Here is a 14,367-nt window from a genome sequence, read left to right on the forward strand (position 1 = left end):
AACATGACACATTGTGCCTTCAACTTATAGGGTACGTCTCGCAGAACATAGGAATGGATGTACGCTGGCTGGTGCCTGTGGAACTAACTGTCCTCCAATGTTTTCTCAAACATAGTAGCAAAGCAGTAAACAGAAAAGTATTCTGAGTGTGGGGCAGAGTGATATTGAGTACTGAGAAATCACCTGATCTGATCCTTGGGATAGAGGATAACAAATGTGCATCCACAAAAACTGAGAGATTGATTTGTCAGGAGGTCGCTCCCAAAGTGTGGGATGATATATGGCAAGTATCTAGTGTCATAAAGCTGTGGTGCAGTCAATGACACCAAGCCGGTAAGGGAAAAGCTGAGAGACTCAAAGAGACAAGCAGGTTCTGCTGTACCGAACACTCAAATGGGCCTCAGTACCAGGAGTTATCCAAACTACACAGGATTAAAGATCTCATCCATATTTTCCAATTCTTGTGCTTCATTGCCTCTCAATAGTGCAGAATCTGAGAAAACAGGACTCTCTAAGACTAACCCAAAACTGAACCTTAAATCTGGTGTGAACCAGTGGGAATAGAAATTAGTCAAACTGAACCATACCAGATCAAAAGTTCAGATGAGACACAGTAGAAATTTGTTCTCAGTCGCCATGTGTTGTACTCCACTTCCAAAGTCTGACTCAACTGAGATTATTCCTTCACAACTATTTTTAACAATTATAAATAATAGCTTTTCTTCTTACTTTTTGTTGAGCTTGGCTTCTTTTCTTGTGTGTTGGAAGGCAATTCGAATCTCAGAACGTACTGGAGAAAGTTTACAAAATTTGAATTCTTTCTTAATGTGAATCTTATTATTAAATGAAGAGTTGCAGTAAAGCATGATCAATTAATGATGGCCAGTAAAAAATCTATTGAACTCCCACCCAATATGGTTGTGAAGCTTTGAAGATTGTCATGTATGCTAATCCCACCCTAACAAGGAGTGATGTACTGCACAGGGAAGCGCTTAAAAAAAGCAGAAAATTATAAGTGAAATGATGACTTTTTTATATGCTGCACGTGGTTAGAATCTGGAATACTCTACCTACAGATGTCAGGGTAGGTTTAACTGCAGCCTGTAGATAAATATTTGATGAAGCAAAGTTGTAAGGCTATAGAGAACGTGCCAGTCTGTTGCTCTAGTAATGAACTGGTCTGGACACAATAGATTGAATGGCCTTTTTCTACATTGTATCCATTCTACAATTATAAAATTCTATCAAGTAAAAGAGGGAGGAGGAATTTGAAAAATTAATCTACCTCATGTGATTATAGTCACCTAAGGAGATACTGTAGCTTGTGGAAAATTTATCTCTGGTTGCTTTGAATGAAGCATAGTTGCAGCAACTGACAGAGTAATACATCTCCTTGCCTTTTGTGTCTAAGCTCTAATATGAATCCTGATACAGATTGAGAATTTAAGTGTAACCTCCTCCCGGGCTCGTATACAAACATGGGTTGTTAGTTAACTCTGTTCACAGCCATGTGAGTCCACGGTGAGATGGATACCTAATACTTCTAGGGTTGGTGTGATTTGGGGTTCAACCAAACAGGAAAGTTGGGATGTTCCAATTAAGCAACATAGGTTGTAACAAATGCTGTGTAAATACTGCTCCATACAAAGCTATTGTTTGCCAGAAGATTAACAGATCTTACACTGGCATAAAATTACAAAGGAAATATACTTAACAAATTTTTACCCTTCACAAACAGCTACAGAAAAAGAAAATAAAAATAGAAGTGCCCATTACAGTTAAACCAGCCTAATGTGCACATAAATGTTGGAGCTCATTTCTGGAGTAGTCAGGTGTATCGCTTTACTCATACACTGAACCCACATTCTGTATGAAGGACACCAGCCGCAGTTCGAACATCCCTTGAATCCACCTCAAATGAACTGGCTCTCTCAGGAGTATTGGAACCTCCTCCTTTTGAACCATTCATTTGCACAGGGAACTTCTTACAAAGGGGTCTCTCCTTCGAATGGAATTCTGCATCATCTTCTCTGGTGCCCTGTTTAGCAGCCGCTCCCACCAAAAGACCCCAAACCAGATTTCTGTCCTTCCAAAGTCTGATCCCACTCAGCTCTTCCACTGGGCCAGAAGTTACAATTGGCTGACACATGTGATGTGTGGTGAGCAAACCAGGCTGAGATGGGGTCCAGAGTTGACCCCCTTGTGAACTATGCTGCTAACGAGAGGGAGAGAGAAGAAGAGGGAGGAGGCATCCTGCTGCAGATGCTGATAATGAGAGAGAGAGTGATTTAGTATTATGGTTTCTTCGATAATTGTTTACTTCACTCCAAGGACACTTTTCTTTGCCTGCTCGTCTGGATTCCTGCTGAGACAGCAAGGCTGTACCAGGTGATGGACAGCTGATAGATGGCTGATACCCCGTCACGGGAGATAAAAAGCAAGTCTGCTGAGACACAGACACGCCACGGGACACTGAAAGAGCATGGTGCACCCACAGGAAAGTGGGGGTTTGGAGGATCGATTCGGGGGAATCGGTCAGAGGCTCACAGTGTGTGAAGGCAGACCGGTGGGGGCTTGTGTGTGTGTCCACCCTTGCCTGGGTGACAGGCTGACCGCTGAAGAATGGTCTGGCCTGGTATGGAGGGGTCACAGTTGGTGACCACAACAGGACAAGAAGACAACAGAAGGTTTGACTGCAATGGCATCACCTCTCGCTCTCTCTCTCTCTCTCTCCCCAACAGTACAACAGCAACTACCTCAACCTAAACTAAACTGAACTGAACTCTGCACCATCTTAAGACTATTCCTTTACCCCTAGACTTTGAAAGAGCTCGATTTTGATTCTTATTTCCACATTTCTGTATATATCATTGCTAATCTGTTTTATATATTTGCATTTTATAGTACTTTATTACTTAGTTTACTAATAATCACCGTTAGTTAAAGTAATATCAGACTCCAACGTAATATTCCATTTCTGCTGGCTTGGTAACCCGGTCACGCGGTACGTGACACACAACATTCCTAAGTTGGACAACACGGCTCCTTATCTTTAGCCAAAACCAAAACACTATTAATATCAGGACACACTGCTTTCACAGAAAACAGCTAAAATAAAAATACCTCACAGCATAGCAGCAGAAATCTTAACCACGTCATTACATAGGTAAAAGCTGTTAAATGGAAGGTTGGAGCAGAGAATTTAATGATTTTGTTGTAAATGACCAAATATTGGATGGATTTGAATGAATGCAGGATAACTGAGGAAACAGTTGTAAATACCAGACTTGTCCATGTTTCAACTTCGGCACACAAATGATTTAAGATGGTATATTGTTAATAAGGATTCATTTGTGAATGTTTACCTATGAATACTAATTTTATTTTGTGGTATGCTTTTGAGAGGGAAGATTAAAGACAGTGTCATCAATTATGCCATGATGTTACTTCAGAAATGTTTCTCATCAGTTTATGGAAAGTAAGAAATATAAGTTAATCAAAAGAGAGAGGTTTATGAAGGGTATGCTTGCTGGAATAAATTAAGCTACTGGGAAGGGATTTGGACAGGAAGGAAATATGCAATTTTAGTGCATCATTAATAGATTTCCCTAAAGAGTTAGATAGTGGAGAATGGGAGTGGGGGTGTGCTTGCCAAGGAGTAACAGGAAAAAGAGGGAGAAGAAGAGTTAGAGAGGCATGTTGAAGGGAGGTGAAGGTCATGGAAAACAGAAATAGAGAGAAGCTAACCACAGAGGCAGTTTCAAGGGAAGGGGAAAGAGAACAGTAAAAGGCACATATACTGAAAGATACACTGTCCTATCTTTCCCCCCTATCATCAACATTCAATACTAATAGCTCCCTTAGTTGCTCTGATTGCAAAGCAGGAGTTGGTTCAAGAGCCAGATGGGCTACCTTTGTTCCTAATTCATACACTTAAATACCTGAAAAATAACGAGTTGAATCCCTATATGCACAAATTTAATTGACGGCAGATGCAACAAATAGCTCTGATATCTACCCCGGGATTTTCTGGTGATGGATGTAAAAATCATTTGGGCTCCTACTCCTTGTCACAATCCAGGAAGCCATGCTGAATGTGGATAGATGCCAAATCAAAACAAGATAGGTCTGGGCTTCCTCGGGTCCTTCCCCACCATCTCACACCGCAAAACAGCTGCCTAACAGCAAACTGAAAGATATCAACCTATGGAAGGCAGAGGAAATGAGAGAGAAAAAAAAAGATGTAAGCTTTAAAAATACAAATTTACCCTCACTGGCAAGCTAAGACTGTAAAAGTATTCCTCAGGATCTTAAGTGTTATTGATAACTAGCTGTGGGATGGGATGTTCTTCAGAAATTGGACCAGCTGAGGGTCAGGTAGGTTTAGCCATTGATGGAGGTGGATGTGAAGGAAAATGGGTGGAGGAGGGCTCCAGTGTGATCATAAACCTGTTTGGTAACGCCAGAGTGGATTCGGAAATGGTTCATAGAAATAGAGGGCCAGGGAGAATCAAAGATTGCATGTCCTGATGAAACTGGGATTTGATGAAAGGGTGGGGTCAGCCAGAGGGATTGAGTGACTGTTGTGCAATCATGGGCTGTGTAGGGAGGATATTGATTTATTCTGCTTCTCTTCCCAAGCCCACAGGAAGTGTTATAAATCAGCTCCATTCCAGTGAGGTTTGCTGTGAGAAGTGTTAGCATGAGGATGCTTGTCAAAAGACTGTGTTGTGATCAACCCTACTGTAGACGTATTGGTTAGGATTGTGGGTTGCATACTATCATGAGGCTAATGCAAGGGGGGGGGGAAGGGTTGAAATTCCGCTGTCATTATTACAGACGCAATGGAGAAGTTGGGCTTCTTCATAAACCTCTACTAATCTGCCCCTCTGTACAATACCATCTTCCAACAATGCAAGGTCACAAAACACATCTGAAACAAACCTTGAAGACAGATTGGTTGCCTCAGTTTTGTTCTGCCTCCATTAAAACTCAGATTTCAGGATGTCAAGTTCCTTGCTGAACATGCAAGCTTAGAAATTCTGTTGTACCTTTACTTCTGGTGTTAAAATAATGTGGACATGGGATTGCCTGGAGGTGAAGTTGAATGGACACTGTGAGGTGGTACTGGGACTGCAGATGGTGAGCGAGAGCCTGTCAGGGGACTCGGAGAATCAATGCTGTAACATCGAAACTGCTTTCCCACTCTCGTTGCTGCAAGAGCGATCTCTCTCACTCTCTCACTAGTGAGACAGCCCATCTGAGTTGGAAAGTGCTTGGAGGGATTGTAGTTTTGATGGACTCTAGGTCCAAAGGCAGTCATAGCCGAAGGGTGGTAGTGGGGACGAGCTCCCATTGCTAAACAAATGCTGTTCATGGCGCGCGTCTCAAACAGCCTCTGACAGCCAAGTCCAACTCCTGGTCTTCACGTGTGGCGCAGTTCTTATGCCCGGCAGAGCTGTTCTCACTGACAGGAGAAGGGGCAAAGGCTGGCGCCTTAGAACCAGTTGCTCTGGGCAGATGGGGCTCGTTAACCACGGGTGGTAGCTTATCTAGGAGAGGGAAATTCCGATTTCAAACCTCCGTTGAACTGCGGCTATACCCGCTCATGGGAAAGGCTTTGGGAGTAAACCGGAGTCGGAGTCGGAGTCCCGAAGGTGGCTGACTGCTGTACCCGGCATCGGCACGGCAACTGCGATACTGCTAGCACCAAACTGTACCGACTTCCGTCGTCCCTTTGGACCCGTCATCAGCATGGAGAGGGGATTCCCACTGCATGGGCAACAGACGGATCTCCATATCAACTCTGCCCTGGTGGAATTTGCTGTGTGTTTATCCATTTCAGAAGAACAAATGGAAAGGATAAATATTTTAAAAAATCTAGGATGTTAGCATTCTGGAAGAGGATTTATTTTTTTCTCAAATGATTTTGAAATGTTTATATTCTCTACTTAGACTTGTGGATATTGAGTCATTGAACATATTCATGGCCAAGAACTTTTTTATTATAGTAGAGAGAAGAATTATGAATATAGGACAGAAAAGAAGAGTTGAGAACAAGGTCAGAACAGTCATGATGTCATCAAATACTGGAGAAGGTTTGAAGGGCCACATGACCTATTTCTCTGTCTATTCCTTATCATATGTAACTACTCAACAGGGTTATCTGCAATTTAGATGGACACATCAAAGCATAGTGACAGTTCTGTGTTGAAAGATACTTCATTAACATCAGAGATGACTTGTAGCTCTGGGAAAAGAATATTCGCCATATTCGAGTGTTTTTATCTTGCAACACGCTATGCCCCTCTGCATGGCAGGGCCACTTTCCATTCCAAGGCAATAGTCACAACTGGAGATTTGTCCGTTTTCACATAAACACTTACAATACCTAGATATGCTTCATCCACACCTCTCCTCAAACTGTCACAGTACTTTCTGACAAAGTATTTCATGGCAACAGGTTCCTACAAAACAAACACTGGCAACACCAAAACCACCAAAATGTGTAGTCCAGCTGAAGGGTCTTAACCCAGAATATCAATTGTCTAGTTCCTTCCATAGATGCTCACAGACCTGCTGGGGTCCTCCAGCTCTTTCTACATCGGTCCGGACTGCAGCATCTGTAGTCTTGTACCTTCACAAACTGTCTTTGATTCCCACCACAAACTTAGTTCTCCAGCTTGTATCTCTCCCTTTCTCTGACAGCTACCTAAGGGCATTAGAGTCCTGTATTGTTGTAGGCTGAGATAGGGAAGAAAGTCAGTGTTGGATTGGCCCAGCCAAGGCATGGCAGTGAGTACAGCAGGAGAAATCTACACGTACATGTGGGGGTAATACTGCAGGCAGGAGGGCATTTGATACCTGGGCACCGGAAATGTTCCAGGGAAGCTGCGATCTGTACAGGTCAGGTCATTGCACCTCAATATTCAGGGACTGAAAAGATAAGTGAACATTCGTAAGGGACAAAAAGAGACATGCAAATAAAGACACAACATTAAGTAGAGGGTCTGAAAGAGCAAAGGCTGGCTGTATTGAGGTATATGCTAGAGTATAGTGAATAAGGTAGATGAGTTGAAGACGTCTGGAATTGTGACAGCTATCAGTGAAATGTCTCTTAATGGGAAGCAGCAACGGTAAATTTATAAGCAAATAAAGAGAGCAAGGGAAAGCTGAAGAAAGCATGTTATATATTAAGGAACACAAAGACAGCCTATATACTGTACATGTGTAGAAGATATAAAAATCCTTCATGAATGTTTTGCCTCTATCAAAAGAGGGAGATGATAGAATTTAGAGAGAAAAAGTTCAGGGTGTTGGATGGGTTAAACATAGAATAAGAGGAATTAATAGGGGGTCTATCATCTTTGAAAGTATATAAATAATCAGGCCCAGTTGAGATATACAGCAAGCCCATGCTGTTAAAAGGAGAAAAGGAGGAAAGTCCTTCCTGGTGACAAGAGTGATGCTAAGAGATTGGAGAATGGTTAACACTGCACTGTCAAATAAGGATAATTCAAGTAAAATACTAGCCAGTTAGATTAACTTTTGCACTAAGCAATATTATTGGAATCGTTTCTAAGGGCCAGTACCGACTACTCTCTAGAATTGGGGAATTCAGCCCTGAACTTAATAAAGAAAGCTCATGTCTGATGAACATGAGGGGCAAAGGGACATTACATAGATCACACGCTACAAAATTTTCCGCAAAGCTTGTGACAAAGTTCATTCAACAGTCACAAGGTAAAGGTATATGAAATCTCGAGGGAGTAGCAAATAGGATCCTAAACTGGCAGGATGGCAACAAGCTGAGGGCAATAACTGATGTGAAGGTGAGTTGTTAGGGTTTGGGATTTAGTGCCTGTTTTCTTTCTTAACGTATACAGATGAGTTAGATTTGAATCCAGGAGGCACGATCAAGAAATCCATGGATGATACAGAAACCATTTGCGAGAATGTCACTAATGAGGAAACTTTAGACTACAAGATGACATTAATATTCTGGTCAATTGGGCAGAACAGTTCCAAAAGGAATCAAATCCAGAGAATGTGAGGTAATGCATTTGGGGATCTGCAACAAGATGACAGAATAAATGGAAGAAGGGTACTGAAAAGCATGGGGGAACAGGTGATTGCCCACCACTTATTGAAAGTAGTGGAACAAGTCAATAAGATGGTTAAGGTGAGATATTTGTAAGGAGGCTGCTTGGCTCATCAAGTCTATTCAAGCTCTCAAAGCAATCCCATCAGCCCTATTCTCCCATTTATTTCTTGGCAACCAATTCTTTCTCACCTGCCCTTCAACTCTACCAATACTTCTTAACATAGAAAATTTCCCAAGAAAATCTGTAAAGTTGATTCTTGAAGAATAATTCAACCTTGAATTGTGCTTTGGATCAATCTTTAGCTAATGATAATAATGTATACGCTTAAGCATTGACAAAATAATTACAATGGAGAAAACCAGTGAAGTGTTATATAATACTAAAATCCCATTCCCAATATATCACCTTTCTAGGTTTAACCAACTGCTTTAATCAAGGCATTACTAATTGCTTATAATGATGGATTTCAGCCTTAAACGATAAAAGTATGCCTTTATCATTTAGATTATCGAAAGCTGCTTTGTGAATCTTATCTTTTCAGATCATTGTCTTTGAGGTTATAGTAAATCTGATGCAATGAACTTATGAAAGTTATTCCTTGTACTAGAACCCTATTGGTGTCATTAAATATGTAAGACATTAAAAGATACACATGTAGGACATACAAGTGACGCTTGAGCAGATGGGTAAAAAGATTGTCATGGATGTTGAGGTCTGTAGGGCTGTACAGCTCCATAACTCTGCTTTTTAACATCAAACAGCACTGGGTTGAGAAAGATGGATAAACACTGAGGCAATTGTATAGTGCTGTGTTGCACTAGTCTTTACTGAAAACAACTCTTCTGTGAACTTCTGGTTTTGTTCATATCTTGCAGGCAATCATGAAGCAAGTTTCGGATGGAGATGAATTTTTGCAGGCAGCAGAACTTTATTTCTCATCCACTTTTGGAATTTGGACGTTACTGGTAACACCAGTAGTTATTGTTTATCCTTAACTGCTTTGCACCAGAAGGCTCCAAATACCTGTCTTTTCAGAAATTTCAATATCGTTTTTTTTTAAAGTTTGGGAAACACTTAAATGTGCCATTTTTGGCATTGATGTTAAAGTCATTTAAATGTGAGGAGGAAACTACAAAAAAATCAGTCTACAAATCCATAGTTCATACAGTTCTTGATAAGAAACTCTTCCATTCATCAAAAAGAGATGAATTTCATCCAAACATATGACAATTTTTTAAGGATAGAACTTTTACTGAGCCAACAAATATTATTGTACACAAGTAATCCAGTATACAGTGCATTTGCCTTACTCAGAAAATTCTGAAACAGGCTTGTTTACAAAGCAAGCTCCAAAATAAAATTAATTACTTTGGTTACAATATTCTTCACTTCAAGTTCCTTAAGACAAACTTTTGTGCACAAAGCTTCCTCATGTATTATACAATGGAAGTTTATCAGTTGATGTCAAAACCTGCCTCTTTACCGATCATGTTGGATGCACTATCAGTTGTCTCAGAAGCTGGTTTTGAAAGACAATTCTTTTATTACTGCCTGACACACTTCAACCCCTGTGGTGTGTTCCAAGTAACGTTACCAAGTTAACCAGTTGTTCATATATTTCATCATCTCTACCAAATTGTACAATAATGCCTAGCCTAGATTATGTAACATCACTCCTGTCATCAAGACAAATGGAAAGGAATTTACATGCACTGGTATTTTTTATTAGTGGTTCTGCTCTGTTTGTTCCCATATTAATTTTACAGTGTTTCTGCTCATTGGAAAATCCTTAATGTTCTGATTTTTTTTTCTGGAAATCCATCAAAAAAGAAAGGAGCACACTCTAGCCATGATTTTATTCACATATTCCCCATCACTGATTGGATTTCCACATTGAGCTATAATCTTTGAGACCTCAAACTAGCAGTAAAAGTATTCCAGCTCACTTCTATCACAGAACCATTTATGCTCCTTTACGGAGGAAATCCTGCACACCACTGTATTGGAATATAAGATGCATATTGCTTTATCACCTTTCTTAATCATGCCAAATCTTTCATATGAAAATCTCTGCTGCTCTCCCATCATTTGACCATTTTTGTATTTTTTGCTGGTGTATCAGATGTTCTGAACATGTTGAAAAGGGTAAACACAATTTTAAAATATCTCACTGCTAAATAACTTAGTTTTACTAAAATAAATATGTTTATTGCAAAAAAATTCATGGAGGTGCTAAACTACATATAGCATTTACTGTTATTATTTCTGAATATAATGTTCATTCACAAACAATAGAAGAAAAAATATAAGCAGAGCAGAGCCAAAGCCAACTGGCCCAAGCAAATAACGATTTGTACACCAGGTCTGGAAGGATCTCAAAATGTATCATCCAATGTCACATGTTCTCATAGCTGTCTTGTTGGCACTAAGCCAGCATGAGATTATTCCCGTGAAAATATCTCTCTGCTCATGGGTTGTAAGAAAATCATTCACTGCTTCATTTGGCAGTAAAGATGATCATTATGTATCTTTTTATTATGGGTGGGGTTGAAAGAATTGAAGGACAACACTGCATGGTGTGTACCAACAAATACTTTCCTGTGCTACCTTTGGCACACGTGCCATAGGTTTGCTGCCCCTGAGTTAAACTGAGGCCATAGTGAGTAAGAGTAATAGATTACCATCCTCTTTCTTCCCAATGGACATTAGCGAAACAGATAAGTTTCTACAATAATTTGGAAGTTTTTGCAGTCATTGTTGAGTTGAGGACACTTCTCTGCAGCCTCCAATTGTTGCAGACTAAAGTTTTTGTGAGGTCAAAGCATGTTATAATTGATAGGACTTATTATATTTTCTTTGAATCTGTCACATGCCGAACATTGTGTCCACTGTGTCTCTGGATGGACAGAATCCGTAGTGTATCTGAGAGAAGCTCTTCAGCCAAATTGATTGAGGAGAACTCTTGCTGATGACTTTCCCTGTGGTAGACAGCACATGGCCATCGTGGTTAATGTGTCTTTTTTTTTGAAAATGGTCACATTAACATTGTCTCCAAATCCTCCCGATGAGATTGTGGATTTGTAACTGAAACTCCTCATTGTTGGATTTTACAACTCCAGCTGGGATACCATTGCACCTTAAACCTTTGCTGTTAGATTTCTGCTAGAGCTCGACCTTCAGGTGCTAAAAAGCTGTCACTTCCCCTTGAGGCATGTTGGAACTCCAACAGTTAGCTTTCAACAAACCAATCCCAAAGATGCCAGTTTTGGTAGAATTCAAGGCAGACTGCTGGTAGTGGGCACACATTTGCTGGATGTGAACAGGTTGGCTATGATATGTGATCTAAGATGAGTTATTTTTGCAGGGTCTTTGACATTAATTTTCATGTGGCAACATTTCTATTGATGCCAGTGTTTATATGGTAGGTTAGTGGAGATAATAGATGGAGTTCAGTCCAATAGTCATGGAGCAGGTGACATGGGCATTCTTATGGTTCCCTGCTTAGATGATCATGCATTCAAACAGCTTTCGGTGCTTGCTCCATTGTGGTGGCTTTTGCTTGTAACTCCGATGAAACAAGATGTCAATATGATATGATGGTTCCCTACCTTATATTGTTAGAAGAAAGATTTCACTGCATTTTGTCTTCTATGTCCCTTCTTGCTGATCCTGCCTTGCTGGAAGCTTGCTTCTTCTCCCACCACCATGGTGCTGAAGTTGAGGATCAATTTGTTTCTTGGATGCAAACCAGCATTCTTCTCAAATAAGCTTTCGTTGAAATCTTCCTTAGCCTCATCCAAAGCTTATTGGGAATTGGGCACATGCATCGATTACTGTAGTATGTTGGTTGCATGCTACTATGGACCAAATGCTCATGTGTTCATTAATTCCATAGTGAAGATGCTTTTCAATGGCGAAGTACTCAGTGATGTTTATATTCCTCATCTGCTTTGTCTTTACAGCCAGCCATCTTCTGCCCTCTTTATTTCAAATGTTATTTGTGACTGAGTCTTCATAGCCATTTGGATAGAGAAATGCAGAGATCCATGGCCCTTTGAGTGAACTCTCATCTTGGTCCTGAGTAGCTGACACTTATTTTGAGATGCTGACTCCTGGTCTAGACAGCCCAGCAAGGGACTCGGTCAACTGCAACTACTCTGCGAGTACAGTATGAATTTTGTCTTCATATCTATCAGCTCACCTTCTTCCAAACTCAAGAGAGTACGAGCTCAGTTTGATTAAATATTCCTCATCTAACAGACTCACCAAGCCCAGACTCAATCTGGTGACCTTTTATGGTGACATTATATCCTTCCTTAGTTAAGGAGAACAGATCTGTGTACAATATTTCAGATGTAACTTCAACGAGGCTCTAAATAACTAGAAGAAGATTTGACTTCAAGTTTGAAATACAGCACTGTGCAAAACGCTTGGGCACATATATATAGCTGGGTGCCTTAGACTTCTGCACAGTACTGTAGTAATTTTAATGTATTGCACTGTACTACTGACACAAAAAAATCATGACATATGTGAGTGAGAATAAACATGATTGGTGTCTATTGTGGATTGAGAGTGGGAAGGGGGCAGTCAGAGGAAAGGGAGTAGGAAGCACCAGAGGGACCTTCTATAATGATCAATAAACCAGTTGTTTGGAAACAAATGACCTTGCCCAGTGTCTCAGGGCTGGGTGTGTCTGCACCCATGCCATCCCACCACTCTGGCATTCCTTCTCTGCCACATGTCCCATACCCCTCCTGTGATGCTCCACCCTCGCCATTCCCAACATACTTTGCTCCCGCCAGATTTACAAATCCACTCTCTACTCTGCTGACAAATACAGCACTGTGCAAAGATTTTAGGCATCATAGCTATATACATGTAACTAAGACTTTTGCACAGTACTGGTCTGATCTTGATCAGAAATATCTTCAGCCAGAGTGTGGCATACCTTTAAAATTCCCTATATGAGTGGATTTCAGAGGCTTGGCTACTGCACACGTTCAATTAATAATCTGATAGTTATTTGAATATTTGTGATGTTAATAGATAAAGAAAAGTAGTGTTGAGGTAATAGAACACTCTGATAAACAGCTCAGGACAATAGGCTAGTTGGTTGTACTTTTTTACCCAGAGGTAAGGAGCTATATAGCTTGGAGAGAGAGTAGAAGTGGGATGTTTGGAGCAGAAAGCAGTAAGAGAGAGATGAAAAATGCAGAGGTAGTATGCGAGAAGGGCAGTAAGTAGGAACTAGACAGACTGATGAATCAGTGCCTCACAACCCACCTAACAGTGGGGATAAAAGTCTCTGTTGTTTTAACAGCCTTTTATCCAACTTTATAAACCAAGAATTTAAATCAAATCCCAGTTTCAAGTGCTGCCAGCAAACTAACCAAGCTGTTAACAGGAATTTGATGGAAACAAAAAGATGTGTTGAGAAAGTGAAGCATGATGAATTTTAAATGACACTGATGAAAACTGGATATGTTTTGCAATTTCTCATCTCTGCCTTTCTTCCTGAAACTTCTTTGATTTTGCTCCTTTCCATTCAACCCCAGAGCTTCTTCAATTCTCTCATCTTTCTTTCATTGTTTACAGTGTTTGGGCTGAACTAACACATTCTCTCAGTATGTTGTAACTCCATCATAAAAACTACACCCTTCCTTTGTCATTCTCCCCTTCCTCTTTCAATCCTTCTCTCTACACACCTGCATTAATAACAAAAATTAAAAGCAGGTTTTAAAAAAATTGTCGTAAAACCATGACCAGCTTTGAAGATTTTAGAGAGAAAAAAATAATCTCATGCTAATTACTGTTACAGGTTCATGAGAAGCATACTATGTACAGTATGTGGCAGACATGTTCGGATAGAGTTCCACTAACACTAGGAGAAAAGGAAAGTAAATCTGTAAACTGTCTTGTAAGATGGTACAGAGGTTACAGAAGACGCAGTCACAAAGTGGATAAATTAGTAAGATAAAGTCATGGAATTCAGTCATATTAACGTTTATTTTAGATCATTCTGAAGTAGTGTGATGATTAAAGTAGCAGTGAGAGGTCAAAGGAGAAAATGGTGAAGAGATGAAGCAAGTTGTTAAAGTGTTGAAAGGTACTGCAGACCACCCAGACAGTGAGTGCAGTTTTCACCTGCGAGAGCAAGGCTCTGGAAAATAAATAAAATTGAAGACCACAGAGCAAGAAAGGGACATCAGGAACTGGTGTGTACTTTGCTTCACAGAGACTTGGCAAACCCCCAGCACTC

General features: G+C 40.4%; 1 protein-coding gene across 19 annotated transcripts in view; it reads right to left on the bottom strand.

The window, feature by feature from the left end:
* tpk1 (thiamin pyrophosphokinase 1) overlaps nt 1-14,367 on the bottom strand; it is a 364,043-nt gene that overhangs the window by 64,716 nt on the left and 284,960 nt on the right. Inside the window, exon 14 of one of the 19 annotated variants that reach the window (XM_059972405.1) lies at nt 730-790. The exons of the other annotated variants lie outside the window; for them this stretch is intronic. Within the exon in view, the coding sequence (XP_059828388.1) occupies nt 730-790 (61 nt within the window). The remainder of the gene's footprint in view (nt 1-729; nt 791-14,367) is intronic. 19 annotated transcript variants of the gene reach the window in all.

Source organism: Hypanus sabinus, chromosome 6 (genome assembly GCF_030144855.1).
Source record: "Hypanus sabinus isolate sHypSab1 chromosome 6, sHypSab1.hap1, whole genome shotgun sequence".
NCBI classification, from domain to species: Eukaryota; Metazoa; Chordata; class Chondrichthyes; order Myliobatiformes; family Dasyatidae; genus Hypanus; species Hypanus sabinus.